The sequence below is a fragment of the Neodiprion virginianus genome, chromosome 4 (genome assembly GCF_021901495.1).
Source record: "Neodiprion virginianus isolate iyNeoVirg1 chromosome 4, iyNeoVirg1.1, whole genome shotgun sequence".
NCBI classification, from domain to species: Eukaryota; Metazoa; Arthropoda; class Insecta; order Hymenoptera; family Diprionidae; genus Neodiprion; species Neodiprion virginianus.
In genome coordinates, this window is record NC_060880.1 from 1,942,387 (window position 1) to 1,969,272 (window position 26,886).

Consider the following 26,886-nt stretch of genomic DNA (forward strand, 5'->3'; position numbering starts at 1 on the left):
ATACACATTATCGCATCCGTCGTCCCCCGGAACGCGATAATGCAGTTCATGCTGCACCGCGAGGCGTCCGCACGTGGTGGGGGGCATGCGCGAGTACCTTACCCACGGATGCACGGACTCCTCGACGCACGTGTTACGAACGAACATGAGCGCGGGAGGTAAGTGAGGGGCGGGGAGCGTACACCACACAGCTTTCAAGAGTGCCTCCCTCCCCTCCGTCCCTTTCCTCCTCGTCCCTTCTCGTCCCTTCTCGTCCCTTCCGTTCCGTTCCTCCCCGTCGTTGGAGACTGTCTGAAGGGTGTCTGGATCCGTGGCACACGATGCAGCAGCAGCAGCCTGCAGCCCGTAGCCAGAGTCAGGCACTGCGTGCGTGCGTGCGTGCACTCCACGCCCTGTGAAGGACGGTCGAGAGGACCACGACCCGAAGACCCGCAGCAGCGGCAGCATCCGAGTGCACAACGGGCACACAGACGGACGTGTTACGCTCTCGCTGCACGTTCACACAGCCTCTCGAACCACCGTCAGACATCGAAGCGTTGGGATGGATGCGAGACGAGACCTCTGGAGAGCGTAAGTCGCTCGACCGTGCTGAGAGATAAGCCGGAGAAGAGAAGAGAAGAGAAGAGAAGAGGGGAAGAGGGAGAGAGCGAGGGCCAATCGGTTCTAAACACCCTCCTCGTGAGCTTCGGTGTACAAATGCGATGATTCATGGTCGCCTTGTAAGTTACTTGGTACTTGAGGAAGTTCTTTCTCGATTACATTTACCCACTTTTCCAAGGATAACGAAGATTGTTTTTTTTTCTTTTTCCTTGCACCGAAATCACCGCGGTAGCTTTACATTTCTCTTCTCAATGGGATTGCTATTTTGAACAAATTACAGGGTGTGGTCATCGTCACTTCAGCTTCTCATTTCTACCGCACTTTGCGCATCGTAAAAAATGCCGATTTGATCCTCACCCTGCACATCCAATCTGCACGCTACCAACAAGATGTCTGACAATAAGAAAAAACTTGCCGTACCGTCTCTGACTGGAGATTAAGTTTTCTCCTCACGAGAACCAGAACCGACAAGCTGCGAAGAAGCAGACTCACTTCCATCGGTGACGCCATTTGTAACTAAACAATTGGATGACGAATGAACGAACGTTTCTATATCAACATTTCCTCTTATATTATTATCCCGACCGATAACCTGTACGAAAGATCCTCTAGATTTCCGGGACTTTGAGGTTTCCCTGACCAATAGCGATCGTCGTTGAATATCAGAGGGTAAGAACCCGCAATACGAAGGTCAAGGTCTGCTCTCCGGAGCCCGGCTTACTACCGTCGTCCGCAAAGAAGAGAGCGAGTGAGAGAGGGATAGAGTTGGCACACATATAAATATAGGTGGGGTGAAACCTGCCTTCGGCGTTTAATTTCAGATGGAATAAATTAAAGCCAGGAAACCGGGGAGCTGCCGCAGGAGGAGGAGGTGGAGGAGGAGAAGGAGGAAGCTTCGCGAGGTTCCTTAAAGTGTTCTCTAGAGCAAAGGAGCGTAGTTAGTGTATAGGTGGTCGGTTAAACACGTCGGCGTGTGTAATCGGCCCGCATACAGCGAGCAGCTTCTGCCTGGATCTGTATCTACATGCTACCCGACCAACACGTAACAACGTCGATGACGCGATGTGTGACCGTGACCGTAACCGCGCAGTGAGAGAGAGAGAGATGGAGAGAGGTTCCGAAAACTCTCTTGAAAACCACTAACCGGTGATACATGAGGTACTATTGCCACACATCGGAACTTCCTACATACGTTAACGCCGACTTCTGCGCCCGCAGCACTCGGCACTGTACAAGGTCACTCCGGCGTAAGGTCACCTGAGACATTCTATCCCAGCTCCGCGGTTCCGCGGTTGTTTCTGAACAGCATGGCACAGCCAGCATTACTGGCGGCATGCAACAGCTTTCGTAACCGATGACTACGAGGTATCTGTGCCTTACATCCACCGTGAGAGTGTTGAGAGTAGCTATCTAGTTAAACGTACGATACGATAAAAATTCCTTCTTGGTACAAAATTCTTCGATGGAAAGATCATGCTCGGCCTGATTCGAGATTAGGCCAACAAATAACGCGCCGATTCGATGATGATCGTCGTTACCACGACTTTAGATTCTTGGATTTTCGAAAATTCGTACCTATCTGCGGTAAAAAATTCTACTTGAGATAACATCATCACCGTTGTGCTGCAGATTTCTCTGTGTTTTCGTGCACCTCGCATGTTTCTAGGTAACAGGTGTCTGATGTATTATGAGGAAAAGTTGGAAAAAATTGCCTTGGAACTCCAAAGCGATCTCCGCACTGGTACGATAAACGAAAGATTGATAAGTGAAAAAAAAACAATTTATATCGCAAGTGCATTGTATGTAAAAATAAACTACTCGGTCACCCTACCACGTACGACTTAGTGAATTTCCCGGTGCACTTGACAGACCGCATGCATTGCATATTTTTCCGTATTTCGAGCGATAACTATTGACCAAAGAATATTTCTTACATTAATCTTTCTTGTTTATTTGCAAAGTTACTAAATTTATTTTGGTTTTTTTTCTCTCTCTCTCTCCGTTTTCTGTTACATTCCGAAGACAGCGAATACATGCGTAATAGGCAAGGTGGATTCTTTTTTATCACTCTCTACATTGCATTCGGTACGTACTTCTCTCGTTTATTCGTACGAAATACACAGCCAGTTACCTGAGGGTGATTGGCATTGACCTTGTCGCAAATATACGACGCTTGGCAATTTATATTGTATACGCGTAATATCGCTTCTCCGTTTCGTTGTTCGATGTATAAAGTAAGACCGAGTGTGTGACAACGCATTGTGCGTTCTCTCTCTCTCTCTCTCTCTCGCCAAAGATTTCCTTCTTTACTCCAGACGTCGGTTATTCTTTTTTATATAAGTAGGGTATACTCTTCTACACTTGGTTCATAATAATTGGTATGCATAATCGTGATGTGACGTATTATACTGCACTCGACTTATTTTACTTATCATTATAAGATACCAACTGCGTAATACACATAAGAATTATGCTCGGTCTTAATATACGCTTATAATCGATCAATGTTTTCTTTCTTTTTTTTTTTTGTTTTTTTAACGTAAGACTAAAACGTTGAAATTTCACCAAGTTTCTTCGTATCTGTGATCGTACGGTAAAATATAAAAAACGATTATGAAACAGGATAAAGTCCGTCCAAAGTTCTATAATGTAATGCCCTCATCTTAAGAATATTACTTTCGTCGCACATTGATTAACCGCTAGACGAAATTTGATATTTCGAAACCTGAAAATGATGCCGCAAACGAAATATCGAAATAAAAAACTAGTTCAGAATTGAACGAACACCAAACGGGTCCCGTCTTTTAGGTTAGGAAAATACCGATCCGTTTAAAAAGTTGTTACCAACGTGTTGAAAACAGCATTGAAAGAACGAGTCAAACTGCGTATTGGACCACTCATCGACGGGTGTCAACCGTCGGGCTAAAGTTCGTAACGTTACTGCAACGACGCACGTTTGTAAAAAAAAAAAAAAGTCGTCAAACCGCAACTTTAGGATTGGTTAAAATTAAATAAACTGTTAGTACCTAATCAAGAAACTCAGATTTTCTGAAATTAACCTCTTCAGGTATTCCAAAGGCTTAGTATATTAATTTTTCTCCCAACGTATATCGATACACTAACGTTACCAACTTCAGCCTCGTTAAAGAATCAGTGTGTGAAAGACCGACCACGACCGCGGTTAAAATAAAGGGACAAAGAATCTCACCGAGATCGGGAATGGAGCTGGTCGGTTCCTCGTGGTGGTGACCCTTGCCCTCGGCGGATTGCCTGACTCTGGGTGGGGGGGGCGGAGGCGGCGGTCGCATGCTGGAAGTCGAACTGACAACTACGGAAGTCGGCGGTGGTCCCTGGGTGTTTCCCGTTGTCGCGGAGGCGGGGGCGGCGGAATTGGTGCTGGCCGATGGTCCGGGGGTCCGGTGTCCGGGCGTATTGGTCCCCGGGTGAACGGGGCCCCGGATCTGGGTCTGCGGCGACATGAGGACAGTCTCGCCCCGACCGTGATGCCCCAAATTGAGTTGGGACGGTCGGGGGCACCAGCCGTGGAGAACCCTTATGGCGGTGCGCACCTCCGCCTGAAGCTCGGCGGCAGCGGTTACGCGCTGCTTCCCGGTTTGAGCCACCGTACCCGTATTTTCGACTTACGGGCGTTACGAACTGCAAGCTGTAGCTGTACGAAATTCTAGTTCGACCGACACTGACCCCTCCGCAAAGTCGTAATATATAAGTACACGCGTACGGATGGAATATACGACAAACGGCACAACTGCAATTTATTAATCCTGTGTACAATATCACTTTCACTTTCCCCCTCAGCTCCTCTTCCTCCGCACACTTGTACCTATGCGGCAGAGTGCGTCTTTACGACGAATCCTTGTTTCGTAAACTCGGCACCGTGATAAACGCCGAACAAGAACAACAACAACAACAACATTCAACAATTTATATCCATAACCTTCATCCACGGTGACACTTGTTCGGGTATGAAAAAGGAAACTTCACCTGCACCCTGCACATTTATACGCGTACGTTATCATACGCGTGTTTTGTCACTTCACTTAACGAGTGCGTACGCGAACGGATGTATGTTTGAGGCACCGTTGCTTCCTCAAACCGTAACGCACCCGACACTCGTTTGGGTGACACGCGGTGACGTAGTCATCGTAGTCGCGTCGTCGTCGTCGTCGTCGTCCTCGTAGTAACGTAGTCGTTGTCGTCGTCGTCGTCAGACTCGATCGTCAGCGCGTAAAACGTCGTTGAGCGGCGTCGGCGTCGGCGTCGGCGTCGGCGTCGGCGGTACCACTACGAATGTTACTTTGGCTACGCGAGACGAACCAACCAACGAACGAACGAACGAACGAACGACCGAACGAACGAAGCGAACGGCCGGCCGAGTTCTCCTCCTCGGGTTGGCGCGCGCGCTGCGCTCCCTGTGTCGTGTACGCACGTATGTGTACGTATATCGCCTACCCCAGCTGAGATGCGATAGGACGCAAGCCTGTGTCTCTACACCTATGCAGCAGTAGCTACGTGTAGGTGCGTGCACACTCTCGCCTTGTAAAAAACAACAATAACGTCGAACGGCGTTGCGCGTTACGCGTTGCGCGTTGCGCCTAGCGGGCGCAAAACCCACGTGTGCAAAATGTCAAAAACCTTTCGATTTCACTGTATCAACGGTGTGTCGTCTGTACGTATGTACACGTGTACGCGAGCATGTAGAAATTAAATGCGCGCAATACGTTACAGTTGGCATTGTCAGTCGTACGGAAATTGATTATACGCACACAAGGACGGACGCACGTATACGTGTATTTTAAATACAATACCGATTATTAGTGACCGAATCACAGTTTTTATGCACATACACACGTTTAATCTTTGAACAGGCGAGACAAATATATTACAGGCATATTATCTTTGCAATCTTATCTCTTTTCGTTATTATGTATTCATTTACGCACGTACGAAAGATAGATTACGTGTAGTCACCCACAATTTAGTTAGCCTTCTCTCGTTATTACATGATATTCTATTTTTAGATAAATCATATATATACATGTACACCTTATATTTTCAGTATTAATACAATATATTAATAACGTGCTTATACGTTTGTATTTATAATGTGCATGTATAAAAGTGATACAAGTATTATTGTTACGGGTATACATACATTATATATAAATATATATATATATATATATATATATATATATTACATATGTATACGTATACCGATGTAGAGCGTATGGTGTGCAGTATGCGTGATTAGGTGGCGATTTTTGGAGGCACCCGACGAGTGTCGTCGGCGCCAGCAAAAGTGAGAGTGGTACCGCGGTCCGGCTCGCGGTCGAACCGATGCATAGAGAAGCGAGGCGGAGCGAGGAAAGTGGAGGAGAGTTGATGAGAGGAGAGAGAGAGAGAGAGAGAGAGAGAGTGATAGGAGGCGAGGAGGGGGGGAACGGCGCGTTAACGTCCCGACGCTGGGTCTGCAGCGGCGCACGTCTCGTCGCGTCGCCTTGTTCAACCAAACTGAGAGTCGCGCGTTCCCTCTCTCTCTCAAGCAAGTGTGTAGAGGTGGGGGGGGGTTAGAAGAGTAGAGAAGACGACGCACACTTGGCACACTTGTAAAATTATATGCATACACGGATGTGTTGTACCTACGATGCATCGCCGTGGTTACACATCATATATATATACATATATATATATATATATATATGTATTTATGTATACATGTATATATGCATGCATATATACATGTATGCATAACCGCATCACGCACGCACACGCGGTCCGTTCGTCGTTTATCGGATTATTACGATACATGTATTTTGTCCAGTGTGTGTTTCTCTGGGTTGCATGGATATGTATGAATGTACGTATGCATGTTATATTACAATGCACCGAGTTACATATTACGTCGAAACAACGATCGCATGCGTCCTGCGGACCCAAGGAGTGGTTAAATAATAACGTCGACGTCGCACTACCGTCACGAAACAAAACGATGGAAAGGAAGGGCGGGGGACGAACTTAGGTTTAAACATTCGGAACTTTTTCAAACGATGCGCAATCATACGAATGTTATGATTTTTCGCATGCCTATACGCATTCGCGGATCTACAGCTACACGGGGTCAATGATCACCGACAATTCACTCGCAGGAATTTTTCTGTTTGTTTGTGGTGAGGGATTAAACAGTTTTAAAAAAAATCACGTTGCCACGACGAAGCACGACCAACGACCTTTTCACGAATGTACGGTATGCATGTTCTATACGTAAAATTGAAACACTTCTTAAAGTGTTAAGATTGTTTTGTTTATTACGGTTAGTATTATTGTTATTATTGTTATTATTATTATTATTATTATTATTCATACCGCTGTTACAAGACACACGTAACATTATGTTCCGACAAACGAGTCGAGTCTTGGCTCGGCTGGGCACCGAGTGACGTGCGTAGCACCACGACCCAACGCTTCCCGTTGACCTAGGCGGGGGTAAAACCCGCCGATTCACCCGCCCAAAAATACGTCTATGTGTTGTAATATACACGCATGTGTGTAAAGTATTTTGAACAGATAGAGACAAAGACAGAGAGAGGGAGAGAGAAGGGGGAGAGAGTGGAAGAAAACGCCCAGGGACGTGGCCGACTTATCCCACTCCCCTCCGCTTATCTCCCCCTGCGCTTCGTCGCTCCCGGGAAAAAACAATATGTATTCAACTACATTGTCGGTGATAAGATGATGAAGAAAAGTGTAGCAGTTGGATGGAAAGAAGATAAATATAAAATAACATAGGGTATAAGAACGAAATGAAAAAGAAAAAAAAAAAAAAAAACAAAAGTAAAAAGTTCTACCCATATTTTGATATACATGTATAACATATAATACGTTGTTAAGAATTTTCCTATATATTTTTTTTTTATCGTACAGATACTTCAATAATTATACGAGTATAAGATTGATTTCAACTTCTTCATTCATATCAGTTTTTCTTTCAAACTTTTTATGAACACATTTGCAAAACGTAAATTCAACGAGTCAAAGTAAATATGAAACGGAAATTTTGTCGGCAGGTTCTCGGGGCCCGCAAAGTGGTGGCACGGTCACTGTCAGGGGTGGCTGTATGTGCGCGGCCCAGTTGCGCGTCCGCTATCACGTGGCCTTGTCCTTGAACGAGGCTCCTGAACCCAGAGAGTGCCACGATTATCGATTAGCCCCCCTTTCCGCCCGCGTGTCGTCCGCTGAACTACAGCGGTTCTTCACGGGCTAAAACGTACATATATACCACACACGGGCATTAATATAGCCATGCACATAGCATAGAGATAAACGTATCATATGTGCCGTGCACAATGCATACGAGATAAAAGAAAAAAAAAATAATAAAAAAGAAGCTACGAAGAGCGGATAAAACAGAGGAGTCTATACCGCATGCCTTCGTGCACGTTGAAACACCGAGTCTATAGTCCGCGCTTACATAAAAGCCGATCGACTTCGTATGGAAATCGATTAGCATGATTAGAAGTGGGAGAACAATAGTCGCGCGTTATCACCTCTGGTGGTATAAATTAATAAAGCGTTGAAATATGCTTGACCTTAACGTTGATGAGCAAGGTAATTCTTGGAAATGAAGGTCAGAGATAACGACACATGTTGACGTTTGAATATGAATTTTGAAGTAAACATTTTGAAGAGGACTCGCTCAGCCAGAAAAACCATGCGGGATCGGTTATCGGATGTTTACGCTACGGAACAACTCGACCCGAGAGCCCCGAGAAATGCTCTCGGAGGAAGGCGGTCCTGGAGGGAATTCGACTGTTAGCCGGGACACGAAGCGCGTCAAGCCGAAACCGAAATATTCTCTACAATTTCAAATCTGTCAAAAGTTCCTGTTTAAAATAAAATACCTTCTACAATTTGATATGAATTCATAAAACAGACCATATGTGCGACGGTACAGATTCGCGTGTCCCTCGAACGAAGCGAAGCGTAGATTTTTTACCCGCACTTTGCCTTTAGACTCACAAATATTTTCGGATCACCTACGTAGTGCGTCTGACTCGCTGTGCTCTTCAAGTTTCGACTGCCGGACTTTGTTATCTGCACCTCCTATCGTTCGAGGCGGCCATAACTATAAACAACGCGTACTTACCGACGCAGAGTGGATGCGGTTGAAACGACCGCTCTTCAAGTGTCGCATTCATCCCTCGTACGAAACTTGGTCGAAGTTTGGATCGAAGAAGGTCCTCAATTGCTCGAAAAAGAGGAATAATTTGTACAACGAAACGCCAAGTCTGTTTGCATCTCGGGGTCCGATTGATGCAAGAACAAATACCTTCCTCCTATTCTTTCTTTCGAAAAAAAGCTACTCGATCTCCGAGGCTTTCACCTGTTGTACAATACGTGTAAACCTCGAGAGGATTCTCCAGGATTTTCAACCCTCTAGGTCAGCCTGGAACGAAGGCCAAGGCCTTAAGATAAACGCGTTGATCGCGTTGTGAGAGAAACTGACGGACTGAATAGAAACCGATCGACAAGGTTCTGCACCTGTAGGCTGATAGGAAACCCTTACTTTCACCAAATATCGATTACGCTGTACTGCAATTTCATAAGAAACTGAGAAAGAAGGTTAAGCCCTTGCACTAACATCAACGGAATTTGAAACGGGTATTTCGTGATGTGGCATTAGTGCAACACGAAATGCCCATGAGCACGATTGTCGATATCGACGATGGTGCATCGGGTCAAGAGTCAGCGGTCAACTCTATCGTAAAGCGGCATGGTAGATGAAGGAAACACGGTGACTTTCGGTGAGATGTGCTTACGTTGTCTCTCGAGCAACCCTACTCTGGATGCAGATCTCATTATCAATAATTGAATAGGACCGAGACCTTGAACCAGCAGTGGTCTGATCCGAACTGAACGTTACCAGCAGCCAGACGGTGAGGTGTGCGGATGACGCAGACTACCTAAGGCCATCCGGGTTTCTCACCACTGAATCAAAGTTGATTGCATAATTTGAGGTCGCGAATGGTGACCAGGGAAGGGGGGGGGGGGGGGGGGGTCGGGGGGGAGGAGAGACCAGGGACCGGCGTGGGTTCGCGTATAAGAGTCGTTACCCGAGGACCTGCTTAGATCTCTAGATCAAGTTGAATTATTGAAACCGGTCCACCGCGCAGCGCATTCTCTGTTCAGTCTGCAAGGTCCGGTCGGTCCCTCGCCCGGCTGACTGAATGTATGGTTGGCTGGCTGGTTGGCTCTTTGGTTACTCCGGCGTGTCGACGGGCTCGCCCAGCTCGACTTTTGTTGTATAAGGTTAGGGACGCTGACTCTCGTCTGGTTCTGCCTCTACACCACCAGCTCTGGTGTACGCCATGCATCCCACTGGCAGCCGGCCGCTGCCGAGTTAGAAGAGAGAGATATAATGTGGCGATAGAGAAAGAGAGAGAGAGAGAGAGGTAGAACAGCAGGCTGGGAAGAAGCGTGTACACCTTAGTCTCAAAGGAGGTCTGAGCTGACTATCTATTTGCGTTCCATCTTCTCGGCGTTGGTAGGCGTCTCGATATAAGTCAGGTTCATCGAGCTCATCGTCCTCGCGCTTCAGGGGATCGATTCTTTAATTTCACTCTTCACATTTTCCACCATTAAAGTATTCTGATTGGTTGACTAAACTTTGCAGACCAATCGGAAAGCTTCGATGGTGGTAAATGTGAAATGGGAAAAGTGAAATTACAGAATCGATCCCCAGGTTGGCGACCTTGCTGCTTGAAAAGGATGGATGAATCATATTTCCGGATATGAACGGGTACTGAACGGTCTGCATAGGTATAGATGCAGGATAATTGGGCGAAACAAGGCTTGCCACTAGGATTGGTCGTCATCAACGTATCTGGCAGTCTTTACTTTCAACAAGCCCGGGATTGGCAGACCTTGAGGAGACAAAGACTTGGTATCCGAGAGAGGTCAAAATTATAGCAAGTGGACGGAACCGAGAACTATGACTTGCCTGAAACTAGGTAGTCGCGACAGAGACGGAGAAATCCTCTCGCCCGAAAGAATTCAAGGAGACCTGGATGGTCGTTTATTAATTTACCACAGCTCGAGGATGTCTGGAATCTCGGTGGCCGCGGTAATCGAACGATCTGCCGATTGGCTAGGCGAGGTCACCTTTGTTATTCGAATGAACGAATTTAATAACTCTCCTTTCCGGCGAATGGAATCACCGGGTTCCTGTACGCGCTTTCGCGATCAAAGGCCCTGTTGTTTTTCAACCAATCGGATCACGCTCTTTGGGGCTTATCATCGCTTCTATACCGTCGATTCTCGGATCCCCGCAATCGTTTCGATACCTCGCAACCGAGCGCGGCCAATAAGTATCAAGTTTCGCCTTTTGCATTTAGTCAAGGCAAGTGTAAACACACAAAGGAATCTCTTGTGGTGTCTATACCATGTCTGGGGTGCAGGTGGTGAGATGGTTATCGGTATAATATTATACACACATCTAAATCCATCGTTCATCTTTTTTGATGATTATTTTTGTTCTTTCGAACAAATATCCGCTGCTATACGTCATCGCCAGGCTCGCTGTATGGCTATGCGTACATTCTTCGTAGATGAGTAGATATAACTAAGAAGTCTGGAATGTTTTTGAAAATAATTTTAACAAACAGGTGACAAGCAACGCGAATCAGCAGCCATCGAGACCGTCTACAAAAATATACATTCCAATGAATATCGAACGAAACTCGTGTATTACTTGATTCATTCGTATTCCATCATCATGTACGATGATAAGCGCCCACGAATTTTCAATTTTACAACAACCATTTCCTATTACACACCGAAGGGAAGTGCAGCACTATCTTATTTAACCAACGCACAACCACGTGCGCTGAATTGTTTCCTCTCTTAATTCAAGTCTATATCTCGCTAAAGACGCCTTTTTATAATTTTTCCAACTGCTTCCTGCAGCGTTGGTGCTAAGTGAAACGTACAGTTACCGTGCAACACTCGTCACAGAGAGAAACACAGATAGACACCTATAAGGTATAAGCATACACGGTATCGTAACGACAGCCGGTATGCATATATATATGTATAGCAACGAGCATTTCCAAGAAACATTCTAGGCTCTTGAGAAAGTTGATACCGATTTCCAGACCGAGAACATGACAGGCACCAGCCACAGGTCTGAAATACGTACATACATACTTACGACGGCGATCGGAGGCCTCCACAAACCTCCGGAGTGGTTCAAGTTCAGAATGCCTCGGGCACCAGTTCAAGGTCCCCGGAGAAAGCCTTCCTTGTTCACTCCTCGCTTGTAGCAGCAGTAGCAGCCACAGCGACTCGACGACGCGACGCGACGCTCGCTTCTATAAGTCGGCCACTCGATACCAACTCATGAGACGTTGGTGTGCCTGTGCCTGTCTTGATCCTTTCTATTCACTTAGCTCGATCCCGAATGAATGTTCGATAGAAGGAGGGTTCCGTTCATCGAGCTGGGATTCATGGTTGTTCCATGGTCTCTTCTCACTTTTGGGTATGTGTACCGGATTAATTAATCGTTGCATAAACTTGACAGTCACGAACCGGGGAAATCATTACACTGTATCATCGTACATCAGCGTCCTATCGACTCCAATTCTCACAATAATACCATGAACTCTTCTTCTTTCCAGCATTGAAATTCTCCAACGGAGATTCCTGGGAAGACAGAGACCAGGAAAGAAAGAGATGATAAAAGAATATGCGAAAAAACGGCACCAAGAATCGTCGAGAATTCACCACATAGAGATCAAGTGATACAGTGATTCATAGTTGATGTTCATGCCGTGGTGTGGGTTCAGCCGGATGAGCTCTCTCCCTCTGGCTCCAGTTTGTCCATGATGGGTACAATATCTTAACTGTACTTGTCGTAACGGAGGGCAGCCACAACTCACGAAGAAAACTACGTTCGTCTCATAGTCAGCTGCAGGTCTTCTATGCAATGGCATAGAAGACAGAAATTTTTGATGATCCACGATTGCACAAACGGCGAAGGTAAGATTCAGCAAACTTTCGACAATCAAGAAAATAATGCAGTGTATTCCATTTCTCTATTGCTGTATTATATACATCCACTTGCTGAAATCCTCGTTGCAATTTCGATTCATAAACTCCTACGAAATTCATGGCAATAAAATTCATACAGTGTTGTTTGTTATATATGGCATAAGAAGGTCATCCTGCGGTAGAATGCAAGGCAGTTTGCTCACTCATGCATGGTGTGTTTCTTATTTCCAAACCTTCCATTTTTCACTCGGTTTAAAAATATCACTGAGGTGAAATTGCGGTTTCAAACTATACGGCTGATGAAACTTGGATCTATAATTACTCGGCATAGTGTTATACGATGAAAGAAATTAGAACCATCGCATCAACAGTCCGTAATACGCATCACGCTGCCCTTATCGCACGGAACAAAGGAAAGCTGTAGCAGCAGGCGATATATTTAAGGACGCAAAGAGCGCCTGCACAGACCACCGTCAGGCGGGTAACATAACCTTCGCGGGTTTCTGCGGTGACAAAGTTGAACGTCTCTTTGAAGGTCGCTTCTGTTTAAATCAGCACCACTCTATCCCATCACCGTTCTCAGTATTTCCCTAACGCGAATTCCCAACTTATAAGCTGGAAACAGCGAACTTACGAAAGCTCAAGAATCGGGTGTGAATAAAACCAGAATCAGGGTCAGACGAAACGCGCGGCTTCGAAGCATGACGAAACCGATCGCAGCCAAGTGGTCAAGAGAAGACTCTCAGGCCTTTGTCGTTGGGCTTTTCCACGGTAACGTAAAGAGTTTTCTCGTTGTTCGGGAAGCTGATATTCCCGGAAGAACTTGGTCCCCGTTGTCGTCTCGAGGCCAGCGTGTGTTCGGCGCTAAAAATACAGGCAGAAAACACCGATTCCAACAAAGGGAACTCACGCGGACTTCTGGGTCACGGTGCCACAATCCATTGGCGATATATGCCTTATACGTCGGTGAGAGTAGCTAGTCGCGAGTTGAAAAGGAGAGTGAAATTTCACCCGGGAACGGCGTTTCGGCCGGCAGCAGCATGTAAGTTCGGCGAGATCAACGAACCCTGGGCGCATATCGCCGAGGAAGGTGTAAGTGAATTTCTAACGCCTTGGGCAGCCGGATGGAAAGTAAGAGCAGGTGCTCCTCTCGACTGGAGTCGAATTCACCGCGCCGAGTCACGAGAGCAGAGTCCATGATCTCCAGCCGTGAAGTGAGAAGCGAGAAATTTTCTATACCCCTCCGCCTCCGCCACCTCCGCCACCTCCGTCACCTTCCTCTTCCCCCCGTTGTCTATCACCCAGAAACGTCAGCCTCCCGCTGAGCTATCCGCTTTTGAACCAGTGACCTTCTCGAGTCGAGAACCGGTCTTTGTTTGAAAACCTTATGGCCGCTGCTGTTGCTGGATTCTTGGATCCACTATGAGGCACTTATCGCCTTCTTGACGCAGAGGCGGGTGCGTGCTTGGAGACGCCGAGTTTATGAACTTTGGATAGTGCAGTCGCTGATTGCATGAAACTATTGTAATTTTATCGGAAACGCTGTTCAGCCGCGCCGTTGGTGGGAACAATGCGTTTACACGATGATTAAGACTTGGTCGAGATCCTGGATGAGTTTTTTTTCTCTATTTTAACGACGACACACTTGTGAAACGATTCTCTTTAATATTTTCAACCTAAAGTACAATTTTCATAGTACATTACTTGAATGAATGTATTGTGGTAAAATTTAACGACATATTTTCAAGGACGATTTCGTAATAACTCGCATTTTGTTTTTTTTTTTTTCATCACCTGCTCAAACCCGTCTCGCTTTACACGTTACATATCATATATTACATTATATTATATGTATTAACTAAAGTGAACGGAATCACGACGTTACTTCCTCATCGCTTATAATAAGCGTTGGTATAAAATATGTCGACGTTGTATAATATATATAAGTTGAGCATGTAACATGAGAAATTTTCGATACGTGCATTCGAAAATATGTTTCAATATTTGCATACCAAAGACGTACATACGTACACACACTATGGACTGTTCCGTAAAATTTAACAAGTTTGAAGCGTACTCTTGTTTTTCCGTCTGCACCGCAAATGGAATTAAAAACTTCGATGTAAATTTAACGATAAAATATGATGTAAAGAGAGACAAATGTTTGTCTCCTCACCCCTCCGCCCCGTAAAACGGACAAAAAAAAAGACAGAAATAAGACAAAAAATGTGAACCCGGTGTCCATTTTTTAAGGAAAAGTTAGAAAAGCAGTAATCACAAATTGTGAATATTTCTATTTAAACTGACCGTGTCGGGTGTAAAGCCGGAGTTGGAGGAGTTGATGATGAAGCCGCGCGATGACTCGACCGTGACCATGAGTCGGGTACTTGCGTACCTATTTTAGTTTTATCAATACACACATGCATGTTAGCTGATCAAAGTCAAGCCGAGTCGAATTGGGTTAGGTTAGGTTAGGTGAGTTAAATCAGTCCCAACATTTGGCCAGTCAGTCGTACCCATCGCACTGTGCATAAAATTACCCACACTTACCATTATGTTATACATAAGGTCTATGTACTGCGTATACGAACTGCGAATGTATAACCGAAACTGGAAGGTGAGTGTGACATTGTGCCTTAGTCATGTACGATTTGACGATAATTTAGCATCACCGAATTCGCAATTTTTACAACTTGCATAAGACTTACACGGCAACTCGCGGTTTGCCTGGTAACAGCTGGCATCATACCTAGATAGGTGTATGACACACACACACACGCGCGCACGCACACGTGCACGTACGAATGCTATTATAGGTGCGCCGGCATGAAACAAGTTAATTTGGATAGCTGGCGATGAGCGAATCCATCCGCGTGCGGGCGTTTCTATTTTACTACGCGTTTCGATTTTTATTACATAGGTATAAGGTACATCCGTAACGATCGTTGTAAATTATATAACAGCTCATATTTCGCATGCAATTTTCTTTTTTTAATTTTTTTTTTTTTTTTTCTTTTGTCTGCAACTTCTATAGCGCAGTCAGCTTAGGCGTATAATGTGTAATAACAATACAGGCACACTTGTCGTTTAGAATGTTTTTGCTCCGTAACCTTGCTAAATATTGAAAAAAATTCGGAGCAAAACTTGTCATTTTTCTCGTGGATGACTACAGTTTATCATTACCGATGCGGTTCTCGTTCCGAGCCTTCGCAAAAAGACAATGAAGATAGAAAAACGACAATGCCGTGTTCATTTTTTGTAAATATATATATATATATATCGCAGGCACATGTATTATATGTATAAACATCTGTGCCAGTGATGTTACGCGTACGCGTATACAGGCCTACGTTCGCACAAATCCTTGCGGATTATTGAAATGCGTGTTATATTATGTCTCCACCGTCCCTGACCGTCGCCGATTGACCCTGTTAATACTAATACGGCTTACGGAGTGTGTTTAAATTTTGCGATGCCATGTCGCCTCGTGTTATGTAAACATATTATTATACCCATGGAACCGAGGATATTCGCGCACTCTAAATGATGTGGTTATTGCCATTGTGAAAATCCCGATACCTAACTGCAACATCCATCCCTTGTTTCGCTAATAAAAAATCCATCGTGCAGCGTCACGCAATGCTATAATTTTATAAAATCTGCGATGTATATCTGATGCGAATTACTTGCATACGACTTTTTCGTATCACTCGAAATAAAAACGGAGTACGTGTATTATGTGTAACTTCATCTCGGACCGGATGATAGACCGCGACAAACAAAGCGTGTTTGACCAGGTGAAAATAATGACGGATCTGGATAAATTCTGCAGCATCAACAACGCCGTCAAAATGTGAGGGCTGCGTGTAATGCGTGTCACCGCGACCTACCGTAAATTATGGAACTAACTCAATTAACTCGTAATGTTTCGGGTCTTATCTGTTATTCTGCCTGTTAATAGTACGCAGAGATCTATGAAAAAACGTATCCGTGACGTTCTATGATGAACAAATTAATATGTATTAAATTAGTGTATAAGAAAAGAAATATTTTTTTATAATATCTATAACATACGTCTTGGATGTTATAAAACCGTTGATGAGAAGAAGACGATGTACAAAAAAACTGATTTTACATCTCTATTTTTCATTTGACGAAATACGTTTGATTAACGAGATATACAGGATTCTGATTTTCTTACTTTTCTCGACCTGAGTCAATATAAATCGCGCCAATTTATTTAAATATTCAATAAACAGAATAACATTACGTGTGAAAAAAAGGTCATTATTGTGTTATCTGAGCGTTATCGCTCGAACGATAATTCACAGTGTCGGTAGGTTGAAACCTATAGAGTATAGATCGTGATTAATACATAACCGATATGCATCATTGAACGTCAAAGAGGAGGAGGCAGAAAATTCGCCTGCAAGCATCTTTGAATAATTTTTCATAAGACACATCAACTTTTTTTCAACTCCAAATTTGAATTATAACTCAACGATGCATCTATAGGTATATTTATACATAAGTGTGATGACTGTAATGTAAACTGGTGCAATCTCTTGCGTATAATCACGCTCGTTGCGATCGTTCGGTAACCTTGTGCTAACTTACGCAGGCTAATAATTATTTTGCAATCACCAAAACGAGGTGTTATCACACGCTTAACGCGCTCGCTTCAACAGAGTTCGCAAACGTGTCAAAGCTATTTTTTTTTTTTACATACCTTGCACGCGTGATGTGACTGATCTAATTTTAGATAGAAAAAAAATGCAATCGGTTCGTAACGCCAATGTAACGATTCATTTTTAGGAAAAACAATTATTTTACAACCGTATAGGATCTTCTCAAATTGAATAATCTATTTTTAAAAAGTAAAGTGTATTTAATCTTTGAACATTAGACTCCTTTAAAGCCGTTCTAAATTTTCAAAACAATGATTTTCTTTCAATATTTCGATACATTACACGTTACTAGTAAGAATGACCAATAAGCATAAGCTTCTGGACAAGATACCGAGAGAACGGATTAAAAATCGAAAAAAAAAACAAAATAAAAAGTTCATCCCTATTTTTAACATCAGAGTTACGGAAAAGAATAAGTTATGAATAATTTGAAACCTTTGTTTGCGACAGAATTTTAGCGAGAGAGAGCGAGTTAGAAAGAATTATAGAAACAGGAAAAGTAGAATAGGATAGCAGAAGAAAAATGTTTCGGTGGACGATTACCGTGAACGCGAAAAGAAAACCGGACTACGGCTTGACAAATATAAGTAAAAATACACGAGGAATTGTTTCGTACAACGGCTGTACTTAAACCATTGGAGACGTACGTACATACGTATAATATACAACGTACTAAACCCACTCATACCTATATTTATGCAGCTTGAATGATGTTATGTGTACAAAGTGACAGTTTGCGACCGAACGCGGCAACAAACACATCGTACATATATATATATATATATATAATAGGTGCATCAAAACGCATACGAAGAGAGAGAAAGAGAGAGAGATAGAGAGAGAGAGAGAAATGTCGAAGCCCCTCGTATCTGTGATGATAAGTTAACATTGAGACAGGGCAGGGTCGATCAGAGGACATTTTGTTATGAGGCAAGGCCCGAGATGCAATCCCCGATATTATACATATCGGCCGTCTAATCCAGACGTTGACGGTTATTATAAATTTCATCGTTAACACCCCCCTCCCGCTCTCTCTTTCCTCACGGCCCGATCTTACTTCGGTTTTTGACAATTTTTATTTACTATTACAGCGTTCCATATTCAGAAAAAGTTATTACGATGTAAAAACGAAATCACGAAAGCGGGACCTCTAAATCTTATCCGATCGAGTTCAAATTTGCAGGTGACTTTTTTCTCATCACAAGCAACAGTTTTGTGACGAAGTAGTACGGTGAAAAAAAAAAAATTTATTTCGTGTTAATCAACCTAACATATATGCGCACTATGTATGCAAATATGTAAACGATGAAGCATGGCACACATTGATCGCACAAAAATGCAAACAAACATACATGCATACATACATACACACGCATACACATACAGATACGTCACAGCTGTTTGCTCGCGCAGCCTTGCGTGATTTTAAATTTTTATCGTGGAAAGATTTGTCAAGGTTTCTTTTTTTTTTTTTTTTGGTTATTTTTTTCGCAAACATCGTTGTTATCAGTGACCCTACTATCGGCGACATTGAATATATATTAATCTCGCCTATAATCGGATCACTGCACGGTAAAGGAATCAAGTGCGCCGCACGGCTGTATGTTACAATAATTTAAACGAAAAATCGACGTCTTTGACGCCCACTCATCATCGTAAACTCTGCAGAGAATTTCCACGTCGTTTCGTGTAAATTTATAATAACACAAATTTCCATACTACTGTGGACATTATTACGAATATAAACTTGGAGACTCTTTTTTTCTCGATTAGTTATCCGACACTCTGTATCATAATATTAAATACACGAACGACGTTTTTGATTTATCGGTGTTGAGTAATAATTATTCAAACGAATGCTTGAATCCAATGGCCTACGTATGTCACACACGCAGACACGAACTACATAGACCGGGAGCCTTTGATAAACAATATAAAATCAGTGCCGAACATTAATGTGTGATACAGGCGTACTCTACACCCTTACGACAAAAGTACGCGTAGGTGGCTAGCCCCCGATCCAACCTAAATATTCGGCGATCATATTATCTCGAGTTTTAGTACATAATTAGATGAATTAACAAAATGCCGAACTTTTTTTTCACTTGCAGTAATTTGCGACAAACGCCGAACGGTAAGTAGTAATTCTAGATCCCGGATTTTTTAATACAGCTTCGCCGGCACAGCCCCCACCTTTTGGTCCACGATTTGTGTTCGGCGAAGTCATCTCCGTGTGGTGGAAGGTGGGATTTGGGTGGGTCTTATACTGCCGAGTGTGAACAAATGAGACATGAAAAGTGTTATGGGTTCCCGGTCTAACATGTACTGATCTCGTCGGCGTTCAGTATGCGATCTTATTATGGTCAAAAGCTTTGAATAAACAGTTCAGCTGATTATCTGACCTGAGTAGATATTACGAGTAGAACGGTAGTTATAGACCCGAATTCTAAAAACCGTTGATCGTATATTATACATGCATACACGCGTGCGCGTAGTTTGTACATGTCTGTACAAATAGGTATATGTGTATCAGAGCGTGCCAGAAAAAGAACAGACGGATTACATTAATGACACGAACCTTGTTATCGATTATAAGTAGGTATACGCGGTATAATTATCGCGCTCGGAACATACGCGTTGCACTTCGTGGAATTCGATTTTCTTAACAAATAACAAAGTTCAAAGCCACGATTCGAACGATTGCTTCCATCGAATGCCGAGAGAAGAAGAAAAGGAATAATAAGGAAAAATGAAAACCTTTCGTAAATCAAAAAACCGTTTATTAATCGCATCGCGTGGAATCTTTTTCTAATTTTTAATTTACACATTTATCTATTCTCCTTATTCAAATACGACACGTCTACGTTATCGAGACTCATCGGTGCTATAACGATACAGATTACACCAACACGTACGGACATACGCAATTCTGCGTTACGTATGCGTTATACGTAACATTTAATTGTGCAACAATCAACCGTGCGATGGCTGTAATTTCATGGCTTTGTTTGCTGTACACTAAAAGAAGAAGAAGAAGAAGAAGAAGAAGAAGAAGAAGAAGAAGAATTTTTTTTTCTGTATTCTAGTATAAAATTATCGAAGAATATCGTTACTGTACACCTGAGGTAAAATTAACGACAAACGAGACGTGTTTAACGATCGTACAAACAAGTCGTCTGTAGAATAATATCAGTTACAAAACGGTGATCATCGATTCTGAAATAGCTCGGGGGGTCCGTATAACGAAACAGGGATCCGATTCTTGTATTTCATTGTGTATGCGTCGTGTAATAACAACGTAATCAGCTTAATGTATAATGATCGTTCATTTGGGTCGTCGCGTCGTTCGTGGGTCGCCTAGTAACCAAAATACGTATGCGGAAAACCTGCAGGAATGTTTTTTCTATCAATCTTATCTCTTCCTAGATAATATACACCTATGCATGTACGTATGTACATATGTATATTTAGTGTCTCTGTGATGTAATTATCGCTCGCGGGAGGAAGTGATAATTCATCAGCCAGCAGAAATGAGGATTTTAGCAGATAAAGTTTTCGTCCTTACGGGGATGAGTCATGTCGTCGCTGGGGGATGATTCTCGGTAATTCGGTGCGTCAACGCGCTTTTCCACGAGTAATTTACGAGATTCTTCACTTCCGAATTATACCTTATACATATACGAATATGACTAAGCCCCGGGACTCATCCACGTCGTGCTCTAATAAATTACTTGACAATATCCGCGTTTTTCTTTTCTACGTATGATATCACGACACCCAGTCAAAAGTTTTTCATTCTGTTCGGCCTTACAGTTTGTTTTTCTTTTTCCATATTTTACGCATTATTATTCCTCCGTCGCAATATCTGCTATTACACGGAATACTGAGAATATTTTCTGTCCTAGTTTCACGAGCAAGAGGAAAAAGAAGAAGAAGGTGAAACGAAGTGTCCAATAGTATGAATCGACGTTATTCTTTCTTAAAGAAAATAACTGGCCGATTGGAAGAACGAGATATTCTAACCTTAACTCTTTCATGCATACATTTTTCCTTACATGCGATTCGCTTGAAGTTTTGCATACACGAGCTTTTGGGGTCGATGATTACGAATCTGAACTCGAAATTCGAAACTTCAAAATGCACGGATCCAATACGGCAGCCAAACAAAAACGATCGGAAGACAAACTTTGAAACCGTCTGTAAAATTTTTTTGGTTCGTATTAATTTTGTGTGAAAATTGTCATTCGAATTTTCACGATAAATTAGCAGAAAATGCTTTTCCGTCGTGTAAAAGTAAAAATTCCGACCATTTGTTAACATGCGCTATTTTTTCGGTAAATAAGTAAATAAATTTTATACTTCTTCTTAGACTTGGAAATATTTCAGAGACCAAGTGGAACGAAAAAAAACTCGGCAATTGTTGCCAAAACGTTAGTTTAATAAATAAAGAGCTAAAAGCAACCAAGAAAAAAAAAGGATGGGATGACGAGCGTCCAAGCTTGAAATTAGAGTGTTAAACGCGTCGTATCGTTGAAAGAGAGAAAAAAACGTAATTAAATGAAACTGAAAAACTTTTTAAAAGGACAGTATTGCATGGTGCGGAGCGAGAAGATGAACGCGGTGCGAAACGGTTGCATCCTAGCCTTGACTCGGGCGGCGCGAAGGAGGGACGAGGAAGGACGAGGAAGGTGAGGGGGGAGGGGAGGAGGTAAAGCGCAGGGGGTGTTGAAGAGGGGTGGTGGAAATCGTCGGGGGGAGGTTGCCATGGCGATGAGCCGGTGCCCCCGCCCCCAGACGGCCAAGATTATGACCCCGACCTTACAGGTGGATGACCTCCACTGCACCGAGCTGCGCCCGCGCCCTTGCGCCGCGACGTCGGCGTCGGCGTCGCGTCGTATCGGAGGGTTGCAGCGATCTCCTCTCCCCTCGCCCTCCGATCCTTGGCTTTATTCGCGGTGTACGACCAACAGGGAAAAGAAGATCGATGCTTTCCCGCTAGCGCCGTTTGAAAAAAATAATATTACCTGTATACACATACTCTTACTCTTCAATTTTTCCATATTATCAACAACTTACTTTGTTGTGATCGTTACTATTGTTATTGTTATTATCATTACTTGTATTACGATGGAGAAAAAAAAAAAAGGTTAGCTAATCATTGTCTTATCATTGGTGATATTATGCGGTAGTAATTTACTTTTCTTTCAATATTTCTTTTTACAACTTGCTCCAATTTGTCGCTGTTCGCAAATAATACAAAAAGGATGTGGTTTTTTTTTTTTTTTTTCTTCTTCCTATCTTTATCTCGTAACGAGGATAGGTATTGACAATTTAAAATTGTACACGTACGTACATATACGTATACACATACGTTTTTTTTCCATAATTTTTCGCGGTATAACCATCCGCCAACAATTACACACAGCGAATGTATGTAAGGTACGATTTTAACGCATCGATACGAGAATGTGCAGGGATGAAGGAACGAAGGGGTGAAAGACCGAGGGTATAACACGGGCACACTTGACAAGTTGGTGAAAAACTACACCGTTTCCGCAGTGTATTGCGATAGTAGTGGTAGTACTAGTAGCAGTAGAAGCGCTTTGGTACTTGAGACGCGCTAATTGCACTCTCGGAAAGTCTCCCGGATATGCAGGTGAATAAAATAATCTTGAGGCTCAACGAACGCCGCGAAATGTATATATATATATATATATATATATATATATATATATATATATGTATAATGCATGATATAACGTACCTATAGCTATCGAATAACGAATGTCGGCATAATTTTAATTACTACGCGTAAATAATAAAAATCGGGAATACAAGTTATACGTCGCAGTAAACATCGATTTTGAAAACCGCGAAAGGTGGCAAAATTTTTGACAAAGAGAAGAGCGATTTACAGCCTTGCACGGGCTGCATGCGTCCGAATGATTCGCATGATGAGGAATCTATAACATGACGGCTGATAACGACGCATATGTATACACATATATTATGATAACATACCTATGCATTTCTACGAAAGGAATAATAAACTTTTCAGTATTATCTCAAAGTCTGGCGCAATGTGTGTTGTTACACCTTATATTACATCCAACGAACCGGGTGATGCAGGTTACACACACACACACACACACATGCATATATGTATGGGGCATTCCACGCCAACTCAGTAATCGGTTGACCATGACATTTTTTTAATTTCACCAAAGATTTTTCCTACGTTAGTACGAAAAACACCCAAATTGATTTTTGTGAACAATAGAGAAAAAAAAAAACATTCGGTATCTTGCGTCAAACCGGACGTTGTTTTTTTTTCTTTCTCCTTGTTTTATAAAAATCAATTTTGGTGTTTTTCAGATGGGTTTAAAAAATCATAGGGTAAGGAAAGACGAGCGATGGAAAAAAAATTTGAAAGTTTTTCAGGCGTCGTACTAACCTAGGAAAAATCCCTGGTGAAACTAAAAATCATCGTGGTCAAACCGTTTACTGAGTCGGCGCGGAATGTCCCGTACATACATATACGTATATATAGGTATACAGAGTGCAAGACAGATAGGTTTATATTATCGATATACACGTACAGCAGCTTGCGAAGAGCTCTTTGACCCCGTGACTAGAGTGCAGCAGTGGGGCAGACAGCCAGACTCACCTGCATTGCGTGACTCACGGGGCGTCGGCTGCACACGTATACGTACCCTGCACCTACTGCACGCCCGCACGTCGCTCTCTCAATTATTTCTACACGTAGGTATCTATGTACGCAGGTATACACATATGCGCATAGGTAGGCAATGCATGCGGCATATGCACATACTCGTATATATTATCTATGTGCGTGACCCTGTGGAAGCGCGTGTGTGAAATACTGCCGTGTATATGTTTAATGGAAATGGAAGAATCGATAGCGCATCGGTGCGTGAAGTGCACTGCGATACTAGACGTTCACTGTATACGTAGGTATTACAGGAGGTACAATTTTCCCACCAACGCGCTCTGTCGCGCCCCGATTTAGCAGGCCTCAAATGGAACGTCGCGTGTAGGTCTATGTACGTACATATTTTACATATTGTTTGTATTGTATAACAAAACACGGAAAATCAATATCAAACTTGATACAGAAGTCAAAATTATTTGACGTTACCTAAGGAGCAGGAGGAAAGTACAAGTTTGCATCGTCCATTTTGCAATCTCCTCATAGTAAAATGGTTTTACTATGTGCGATTCCGATGCCGCAATCGTAACTGCATAATCTTTCGGACTGTGGTTTGACCGCAAATATTTTTGCCAAACTGGCTAGGACCGGAGATTCGAACTTGTAAAGAGGCGTATCGCTAATAAAGAATTTTTCTCATCTTATAATTTCCGCCTATTCTGCTCGCTTTATCGCTCGACGAACCCAGTTCAATTCCGTAACGCCAAGTACGTTGCAATGGTATCACAAGTGTGACAACGCGATACCGCGACTACAAAAGAGAAGCCAATCGTTCAAAAAAATACAAATTTTTGTAATAAAAAATAAAGTTTCGTGTCACTTATTTACATGACAAAAAAAAAAAACAAAAAAAAAGAAATCAACAAACGCTTTCCGCTATAAAACCTGACGTGACGTGACAATACTGTTTATAAATCTCAATTTACCTTAAACCGAGGACTCGCGACTACATACTCTAAACGCAGTAGAAAAAAAAAAAAAAAAAACCAAAGGATTCCAATTGTTCCATAGTGTAATAAATACATTGTACGATATAACGGCAAATGTAATTCAAGGTTTTGCAAAAATCTCTTTCAAAGTTCGTTGCACAGAGAACTTTGACCGCGTCGGTGCAACGGCATGAAAACGGGGGGTGAAAAAGGGCTGCGCTGCAACGCGTCGCGACAACCCCCCCCCCCCCCCCCTTCAACCCTACCCCCGAACAATGGTCCGTCTAGACCGGGCGCCACCCCGACGACCGCGCGTGACTCCTGACCTCTGCACCCGGCCGACACCGTCGCGGCGCAGCGCAACGCCCAGCCCTTCACCCGTTCACTGCAGAATAGGTATGCATAGGTGTGTGTGTGTGTGTATGTAGCAACGTGGCACCGTTGACGGATCAACGCCCCCGCACCCCTCCGTTATAGGCTGCAGGTCAACCGCCGCCCTGCGCTCCCTGATTGTGGAAAGAGGCTCGAACCCCGTGTCGGCGATTTTTGGTTTACGATGTGAGACGACGCGGCGCGTTGCAAAGATTAATAAATTGGGTGTAAAACGTGGGCGACGGGGAACCGCGAAAGTATTCAGATTCGTCGGGGGTCTTGAGAGATTTAACAAGTTTCAGAAATATTAATTTTTACAAAAATGGTGTCAATTTGAAGGGAACAGTTTTTTTTTCTTTTTTTTTTCTCTTGAGAAGAATTCGGTCGCAAAATCGTTAAATTTCAATCAATTTAAAAAATCTTACGTACTTAGCTAGATTTTCGTATCTTTCTTTTAAAAATCTTTTTCGTTTTTTGTTATAGATTGAAAATTGCGACCTGCAGGTGATTGCCCGCGGAGGTCATTCAAAAAAATTAAGTTTTCGTTTACCAGCCCATTCACCGTCATTCTTTTTATAAAAGAACCTTTGGTGAAATTTCGATTTTTCTTTTCCATTGTTTTTTTTTGTGTTATAGTCACGAAAAGAAGATGGAAATAAGATTTGTTTAAACAAAGTTTCGCCGTAGGAAAAGGGCCTGTAACTTGTTGTTTTTTTTTTTCGTTTTTCGTCTTGCTTTTCGACAATTTCGATTAACGGCTGTTTCAAACAGACGTGAATAAAGTTTGAAACAAGTGAACGAAAGTGTTGTAACAATTTGTGATTTTTCACTTCAGCAATACGTATACAGCGTACGTATTTTTTCACTACTGCCTCAACGACGTTGAAATTTCTAAAAAAGGCTTATTTTCAGGAATTTCGAAATTGAGACATCGTTAAATCCGTCGCTACCTACATTTTGTACGACAAAAAAAAAAAAAAATATTTGTAAAACCTGACGTACCTGCGATTTTTTTTACAACCAAAAAATTTATGTTGCAAGGAGTCGATATAAATTTTTTAAACCCTCAAATATTAAATTTCATTTCTCGCATAGAATAATAACTTATCGACGTCCCGATCGCGTAACCAAACTTGATATCAGGTTACAGAGCTGTTTAAAGTCCTGCAAGTTCCGCTTATCTTGATGAATTAAAATACGTCTCCGGTACGTGCTGCAAATAACGTTCTACACACATACCTTGTTCGAACGCGTGCATCCACCCGACGTCGGGCATCGATCGGGGGTAGGCGCCCCATCACAGCCCCCGCCTTCCAGGGTCGACATCCTGGGGGGCGTTCGTCGACTCCCCGCAATCTCCTTCGGCTATTTTCTATTTCATCCCGGCACATTTCCTCGCGTCACACGCGAAACCACTTCCGGGATGAATTTTTCCCGTGTTTTTATTTTCTTTCATACATTTTTCCCTCATTTCTCTGGAGGTCTTGCCGTACGATTTACTGAA

The 26,886-nt window shown here is 43.0% G+C and overlaps 1 protein-coding gene across 2 annotated transcripts in view; it reads right to left on the bottom strand.

The window, feature by feature from the left end:
• LOC124303577 (nuclear hormone receptor E75-like) overlaps positions 1–26,673 on the bottom strand; it is a 143,046-nt gene extending 116,373 nt beyond the window's left edge. The window contains exon 1 of one of the 2 annotated variants that reach the window (XM_046760950.1): positions 26,622–26,673. In XM_046760950.1, coding sequence (XP_046616906.1) covers positions 26,622–26,658 — 37 coding nt within the window. In that variant the 5' untranslated portion in view covers positions 26,659–26,673. Of the gene's footprint in view, positions 1–3,808; positions 4,304–26,621 lie in introns of those variants that run through there. The other variant, XM_046760947.1, reaches the window with a different exon arrangement.
• Between the last annotated feature and the right edge of the window lie 213 nt (positions 26,674–26,886).